Source organism: Triticum dicoccoides, chromosome 6B (genome assembly GCF_002162155.2).
Source record: "Triticum dicoccoides isolate Atlit2015 ecotype Zavitan chromosome 6B, WEW_v2.0, whole genome shotgun sequence".
Taxonomy (NCBI): Eukaryota; Viridiplantae; Streptophyta; class Magnoliopsida; order Poales; family Poaceae; genus Triticum; species Triticum dicoccoides.
Window position 1 is genome coordinate 136,859,306 of NC_041391.1, and position 8,201 is coordinate 136,867,506.

The 8,201-nt window shown below is 45.9% G+C and overlaps 1 protein-coding gene across 2 annotated transcripts; it reads right to left on the minus strand.

Annotated features, from left to right (window-relative positions):
• Positions 1 to 208: 208 nt before the first annotated feature.
• On the minus strand, positions 209 to 8,160 carry LOC119324299 (mitogen-activated protein kinase 12-like). 2 transcript variants are annotated; one of them, XM_037598077.1, is made up of 5 exons: positions 7,836 to 8,160; positions 6,076 to 6,233; positions 2,378 to 2,786; positions 2,109 to 2,236; positions 209 to 2,025 (listed from the first exon to the last, which is right to left on the minus strand). In XM_037598077.1, exons 3-5 carry the CDS (start codon positions 2,772 to 2,774, stop codon positions 1,924 to 1,926), a joined length of 627 nt encoding a protein of 208 aa, XP_037453974.1. In that variant the 5' UTR covers positions 2,775 to 2,786; positions 6,076 to 6,233; positions 7,836 to 8,160; the 3' UTR covers positions 209 to 1,923. The 2 variants fall into 2 exon arrangements, with proteins under 2 accessions (XP_037453974.1, XP_037453976.1); XM_037598079.1 differs by lacking the exon at positions 7,836 to 8,160 and adding an exon at positions 7,042 to 7,332.
• Positions 8,161 to 8,201: the final 41 nt, after the last annotated feature.

Here is an 8,201-nt window from a genome sequence, read left to right on the forward strand (position 1 = left end):
GCTGCGCACTGTGGCTGAGGTCAGGGCAGGCATGGCAACAGTGTCGCGCCTTGCCGGAGATCTTCCAGCGATACGGCTCACTGTAGCCATGCCGGTCCTTCGTAAGCAGGAACGGCCACGCCGTGACCGTACCCTACATCGTACTTCGAGATGAGGGAGGAGTCATGGGCCGACTCTCCATAGTCGGCCTCTCTGGAGGTCGCCAGCTTGGAGTCGGCATATCTCGGAGTCGCCGTCTGGGACTCGGCTTGTCTTGGAGTCGTCCCTAGGACTCGGCACACTTTGGAGTCGCTCCTGAGACTCGGCCTGAGGGGCGCGGCTTGCCCTGATGTCTTGAAAGATCCTGGGACTCGGGTTAGCCTACCCGTGGCCCATTACTCCGACAGGCTCGCTCCCTATTAAGATGGAAGGCATGTCGACAGTCTCCTTCATGCAGCGAGCAAGGTCATGTTGAGCGACGGCCGCCATGCCCTATTTTGGTCAGACAGGTGAATAACGGGATGTCAGTGGCCGATCTGCCCCCCATGGTACCTGCTGCAGTCAGCATGCGTGTCATCAATCGCTGCACGGTGAGCAAAGCATGCACTGACGGACACTGGATCCATGATATCTCAAGCGCCCTCATTGTGAAAGGCATTATGGAGTTACTCTACCTTGTGGAGATTGTCGACAGCCCTACCCTCTCCGCCGACACCGACGACCAGTACGTCTGGACTCTCTCCGCCTCCCACCCATACAACCCTCTATCTGCTTACACGGCTCTTTTCGCCAGCAGTGTCTAAAAACCACTCTCAGCACCGATCTGGGGTAGCTGGGCTCCTCTGAAATGCAAAGTCTTTGCATGGCTAGCAGCAGCCAACTGATGTTGACCGTCTCCAAAGGCGAGGCCTACCCAGCCCTAATCAATGCCCGTTGTGCGACCAGGACGACGGGACAAACTCGCATCTGTTAACAGGGTGCGCCTTCGCACATCAGATCTGGCACTCGGTCCTAAGCTACTTCTCGCTCCAGCATCTCTGCCCACAGCCTGGTGATAATTTTCCCACCTGGTTTGAAGTTGCTGTGGAGAGGGCCGGTGGTCAAAGATCCAATGGAGCGTGCTCAATCATCATCCTCACCATGTGGCAGCTATGGAGGCTGCACAACGCTTTGTATTTGATGATGCCTCACTAGACGCACCGGAGTTGGCGGACGCCATTCTCACCGAAGCCCATCTCTGGATGATGCCTGGTGCCAAGGTGCTGAGGGCCTTGCCTCAACAAGGACACCCTCCTGAGCCTTTGCCTTGAGCCATAGCCCATAGCCTAGGACATGTACAGTTCTTTTGTTTTCTTTTTTGTTTTTCTTGGCAGTGTAAGACATCCGCCTTGGAATTTTTCTTCTACTACAATGATCAGCACTTATGTGCCAGTTCGGAAAGAAAAAAACATCATATACACATTTAAAACATTAGAACGATTCACGCATTGGAAACAAGTCTGCAATAACAAGCAACACCGGCGTACAGATTTAGTACTGCAAGAGGCTTCCTTTCTGTACTATTGACAATAGTGAGCTCGGAATTGAGGACTAAGGGGTTGTTTGGTTCTAGGACTAACAATGTCACACTTTGCACAATTGTTTTGCCAAACTTGCCTAAGGTTAGTTCAAATTGGAGCCTAAGGGAATCTTGTCACACTTTGTAAGTGTATGGCATGTGGGACCTTATTGGTGGAAAAAGAATCCTGCCGAAGGTGTGGCTTGAACCAAAGACCTACCTACGTCAATCAAATTGCCCAACCTTAGGTGTGTGATGTGTGTCAACCGGGTTAGGATCCTCTGCAGTACTGTACGGTGCTGTACAGTCACTGCCATGTGGGACCTGGCCCCACATGTCATCCACACTACAGCACCATACGGTACTGCAGAGGATCTCAACCCGTGTCAACCATAGGCAAACTTAGCCTCAAACAAACAGACACTGACTTTGGAGAAAAATGAGCCACATAATTCAGGAGCACGGTACCACCTTGTAGCCACATAGTCCTTCAAATGGCAAAGTGCACTAGGTAAGTAACTTGAGGAGAGAAATAGAAAATAATTATTTAATACACCAAAAAACGCCTTACAGTCCAAAATATAGCCAAGGGAGCATCATCACGCGATGCGCGTGCAAGCCCAAAGTCACAGATCTTTAGTTTGCAATTAGAATTGGCAAGTATGTTGCTCGGTTTTAAGTCACGATGAAATACATTAGCTGCAACAAGATAATCATACGCAGAAAAGTAAGACAGGGTTTCATGAGAGTTCAAAATCAGACTGTACAAACGATTCACACTTGATAAGACGTGATTGTTGATGACAAGGTGAATGATACGCCGACAGTTTCTGAACTAACCTGCATGGATGTACTTGAGGGCATGAAGAAGCTGATACAAGAAATACTGGTGATGCCCTGCGGTGAGGTTCTCATTTACTTGGATCACTTTTTGTAGGTCTGACTCCATGAGCTCAAAAACAACATAAATATCTCTAAACTCCCTTCGGGCAGGGGGAAGCAGGATGTGTTTGATCTCAACTATGTTTGGGTGGCGGAGAAGCCGAAGAAGCTTGATTTCCCGAAGAATGCGGGTGCCATCTGGGGCATGCTCAAACATATCATGTATCTTCTTGATCGCAACCCACTCCCCAGTTTGGGTATCTACTGCAGCAGCAACTACTCCGAAGCTTCCCTGGCCAATGATCTCTTCGATCTGATACTGGCTTGCCTCCCCATATTCTGTGAAGAACTCCATGCCCAATGTTACCTAAAAGATCACAATTTCAGAATGCATGTACAGAAGAATGACGAACGACAATGTTGGTAGAATCTTGAATTCTATAAACATCTGAAGCAAAAACAATACATAGAGCATGTATGAGGGAAAATTCTAGGTAGTCAATTACACAGAAAAAAAAGGATAAGCCAAGAGAAATAACACTAATTCATGTATCGCCAAATTTGTTAACCAGGCGCATTATAAAAACAATGCAAAAGTTGCCGGGCAGATGTACCTAAGAGGGATTACCAAATGATTAACCTAGTAAAACAAATCAATCAGAAAGCAAGTTCAGAAATAATTAAGCCATATATGATATATGTTAACGTGAAGAAGCAAATTTACAACGGAATAGCTTCCGCAAACTACTGGAGAAGAAAAGGTCAAGAAAAATTGTCACAGAAGAACTTAAGCAATTCCCAAGAGCTAAACCACAGTAAAGCGGAAGATTGTTATTCTCTTCTGATGATAATGCACGAGTCTAACAGAAGATTGATAGAAAAGCATTAGATCGGCAAACAAACTTTGAGCAAGCAGCACAGCGAAACCAATAAAGTTCAAGTAACAGAAATGGAATAAATGAATGGAATAGTTTGTATTACTACCATCACACACAACAATATAGCAACATAACTTGAAGCAAATGACCATCATAATCAACGTTCGGAATGGGAGGAAATGAGCTCCGTGTCAACTTTCAAAGTCACCTAGAAAATATCAATCCAAATAACTAGATCCGGATGAAGCACTGTTAAGTTCAAGGTAGACACACAAGTATGAGACGTGCTAGATTGGAGAATTATTCAGTAAATTTCTGCTGAACTGAATAAGAAGAATACTCCACAGCACATGATTGCTTGGAAATTAATGAGTTCACACCAAGTTACCAATTAGCGAGGATGTGATAAGCTAATCGGGATTAGATCCAAAGTCTGCACGCCAAGGCCAAAAAGTGGTGTCTGCAGCCACAAGAAGCAAATTAAACAGATAGGAAGCAATCGGGCATTTGTGCTGATTCGGTACAAGACGGAGGCAAGATGGTGAGCAATGGAGGACAGAGGAGTGAAGAAGAACAAAGAAGATATGCTAGGGACTGGGAGGGTGGGATAGAGGTAGGGGAAAGGGAAAGGAGGGCTAAAGTAGTCAAATTCATGGGCTCACGTTTGCAACGCCAAGTGTGGCTCTAGTGGAGAGTTCATCCTCTCCTCGCGGATGCTACATCTGGTGCAGCACCAATAACTGATCTTTTTAACCTTTTTCGTGGAAAACGCAATTTGTACACCACATATGGAAACAGATCTTTTGTGGCAAGAATTTCAATAGCAAGATTTTCCAGGCGTTTATTGGGGAGATGAACGCTATCTACTTGCAGGTGAGATTTCAAGTCCTAAAAGATATATGTCATTTCCTGAGTCCTAAAATTAGAGTATAGGGAAGCTGCTCGCGCCTCTTCGCTCCTTGATGGCTCAGTCGATTCCTTGCTGCCTAGTGAAATCTCACGCTGGGCATCCAGCTGCACTCCGGTGCCTTCTTGTGTGCACCTCCACTCTGCTGTGGTGGGGTGGCTTGCACGCCGGAGCCAGACAGGAAACGAGTTCGTGGCACAAGGAAAATAGGTGACAAGACCCAGCATCGAGGAACAAGGTGGTAGTGAGCCGACGAGGCTTACTTGTGTAATATAGCAAGGAAGAGAAATTTTGTGAAGAGAGAAGACTAGAAATGACGAGAAAAAAAATGGCTGGGAGAGCAAGAGAGAAAGACGGTGGAAATGTCTAGAAAGACCACGTTAATACGGGTTAACTGTGAGAGTGGTAAAAAGTAAAAAAAAAAAGCAACGGTGAAATTGAAGGGAGTTCGTATATATAAATGCTTAATTAAAATGATCTGCGTGTCACAATCCATACCTTGTGATTTAATCCAACCAAGCATTGAGAAGAAAAAGTGAGTATTTGTCCCATATAAATTACTCCTATGAAACAAATTCTCCCCTCTTCTCATTTTGAGGGGGAGAACAAATTTCTCCTCACATGCAAAGCATGTGCAACTTACTAATAGTAGTAGATACAGATATAAATGTATCCATAATAAAATCCACAGGGTTCATTTAGGCAAGTGCGGCATTTTATTATCTAGTAAGCTTAGCAACTATCTCTAGATAAAATAGGCAGGTTATGCCTTTCCATTTATCTAAGATATCCATAACGAACAAAGGGCCAAGATATGAGGGGTGTTTGGTCGGATACCAAAGTTTGCTACAACTTGAGTAAGAATGGTCCAGAGCAATATAGGCAATGTGTTCCTGTCTCATCAAACAAAAGACAATCTGATGTTTCGCTCAAGATCCCATTTTTCCTCTTTCACATCCAACTCTGTGAATGTATGACATTATCATCTGTACATATGTCAGCCACCTCAGCAACCCTCCCTTTCATCATCCTAACACCTTCACATTATGCGGTGACAGCGCAGCAAATGTAGATGACCGAGATCACGACATCCTTGGCACTAACAGAGCAACAGTCACCCATTAAAGTTACAGCATAGAGTTACCAACTCTTTGTCTTTGCTGCCATGCAACATGTGATCTGCTGCAATAGCACCTGCGCACCAAGATGCTCTTGTCATGGTAGTTTGCACTTCTGTGTAGTAAGAGTACAGTAGCTGCCCAAATTCGTAGACTATTTCTCGTGAGGTTCAATGTCCTCCCTAAACTGTCACCTGAGCTGCAATGGATCAAGATTCGCTTGCACTCATTCGTTTAAAATGGATAGCTAAGATGAAGTGAAAGGTGAAGCATTCCTCTTTCATTGGAAGCAAGGGATTTGAGTCCACAGCTCAAAAGAAAAGATTTTGAGCATCTAAAGACATTTGAAAAAAAGAAGTTCAGAGATACTAAAGTTACACACAGAATTTAAAGGAATGGAAACCCAATTGTCGAAACCTGTCAAAATAGAATGGATGCAAGAATAATCAAGAATGACTCATCATAAAACCTGTTCAATAACAAATGAGTCCGATGTAAAAGACTAATAGAGGAAGAAAATAAGTATAGAGTTTTGAACTGCATCAATCGGGTACTGACAAATAGCAAAATCTTGCCATCAAACAAGGGAACTCAATAGGTTGCAACAGAAAAGCTACACAACCACACGAAGTTTGCAGAAATATTCTCAAGCGTAGTACCTTGTTTAAGAGAGAGCCTACTAAATGCTCATGGAATCACCAGAGAAATTAACAAGGAAGCGAGTAAAATAACAGAGAGATAATAGCTACACACCTATGCTCTTTTCCCTGCGACCATCGTGGCCAGGAACATACACCCGCTTCCAGACAAAAATGCTGTCCCTTTCTGAATGTCAAACTTAATCAATTTTAAAAGGATCTGGCTCCATGGACCATGGTGGAACCGAGAGTTCTTATCAGTGGAACTAGTCCCTGCAGACAACACCAAAGTGATAAGGACACCAGAGTTTTTGCGGGAATGTCGAATAAAATTGGTAAATCTAACTAGTATGAACTACTGGGGGAAGTTGGGCACTCAAACAAATTTGACCTCATGCAGGGAAAAACAAGACCACAAACTCTACAGAAAAAATGGGAGAACTGCACCTTCCTGAAGCAAGCAGCTGCCAAGAACTAATCCGCTTGAATTTGCATAGTCAGATACGAATGAAAAGCTATAATAATTGTCACTCTACAGAATAATCCTCATGGGACACATGACTACAGCAGGAATAGTTTCAATGCTCATGGCCAGCAGAGCAGAGCAGGAAATAAAGCCTTATCGTATACCAACACCAGCAGCCAGCTAAAGTAATTTCCCTGTAAATATCATGACCAATGAGCTAGCATCTCTATTCCAGACTAATAACAATGTGATCTCCTTATGAAGGTCAGACTTGAAAAGAATCTGGTTCCATGGTGCAACCAGGACATGTTGGCGGCAGAATTAGGCCTTGCCGACAACATGAAAAGGACAAGGTCACGGGAGCTTACACAAGACTATCCAAGAAATTAATCTAAATCACAACAGTACGGAGGGAAATCACCCAGCACTAAATAAGTGTTTGACCCCATGAGACGTATAATATAGACGGAAAATGGAGAATAAAATGCGCCTTAGTGGAGCAAGCAACTGAAAAAGGATTAATTCTTTTGGGGTTGCAAACTTGCAATAGTCAGATGTGAACAGCTCTAAAAATTGTTGCTTCCATAGAATAATCGTGATGGCACAGATGAGTACGGCGAAAATAGATTCCGGCACATGGGCAGAGCAGCAACCTAAGCCGTATGATTAGCATTACCAACACCAGAAGCCACCTAAGGAATAGCACCACCACGTAGCCAGATTAGAATAAAAGCATCAGAAAATCAACTTGTACTGCAGATATGAAAAAGGGAACAGAAAACTGTGGATAAGAGAAGGCCTGCATGATCCTGGATGCAGAAATAAGAGATGAGTTTGGGTTAGAAGCGCACAGGCTGCAGGTTCTTGGAACATGAACCTGAACCCATTGAATCACACAACGCCACTACCACATCCATATCTATCAACTGCACGAGCTTTACAGAAGGAAAAGCCTCTGTTGCTCGTCTCAGTGGTACGCCATGGACATGGATGTGCTAACTAGTAGAATAAGAGGCGACGTTTTACCCAATAAATTGCTTGCTGCGAGACCAGGCTTTATTCATTCCACGGGCTCACGCAAGTCAAAACGGGTAGGAGGAAATATCAAGCAATGCAGCCGTCATTTCTACCAAATTTCGTACGGAAAATTTCTGCCGAAGTTTCCAGTGAAAAGCCGGCGGGAGGTTGGACCGGGTGAACTCCCCGAGCACGCAGGACAAGTCAAATCGAGCGAGCGAGCGAGCTTATGCACTGTGTTCAACCAGTAGGAGGCATCGGGGTTGTCGCACGGAAGAATCGACGAGCACGACGGGGACGTTTCTAGGCAAGCCAAATCCAGCCGTTTCTTCAAGAAACATGCGAGCTTACTGAGATCGACGGCGACGAGAGAGATGTTCCGAGGGACTCACCAGCGTCCATGAGGTGGGCCGCGTCGAGCGGCTGCGGCGGCCTGGCGTTGGGGATGCGGTGGAGGCGGCGAGGCCAGCGAGGAGGAGGGCGACGAGCGCGCGTCGTCGCCGGGGCGGAGCCGACGGCGCGGGTGCTTCCCCCTTCCCCTGCCATGTGTGGTGCCCCTCCGGCGACGCCGAGCGGCATTGGGTAGCGCGCTGCTCGCTGCTGCCGCGGGTGCTCCCCGAGGCGGCGCTCCCCTTCTGCGGGGGATTCCGATTCGCCTTTCTCTCCGACGAGTCGCATAGCCCGGAGGTCGCTGCGGTCACTGCCGCCGAGAGGGGGGAGGGGGCGTGGGTCGAGGCACGGGGGATTTTTTTTTTTGA

Coding starts and splice junctions, on each gene's coding strand:
- LOC119324299 (XM_037598077.1), bottom strand. CDS start 2,774: ATGGAGTTCTTCACAGAATATGGGGAGGCAAGCCAGTATCAGATCGAA. Junction 2,237..2,377: donor CCTCAAGTACATCCATGCAG/GTTAGTTCAGAA, acceptor ATCTTGTTGCAG/CTAATGTATTTCATCGTGAC. Junction 2,026..2,108: donor CCTTGGCTATATTTTGGACT/GTAAGGCGTTTT, acceptor TGCCATTTGAAG/GACTATGTGGCTACAAGGTG.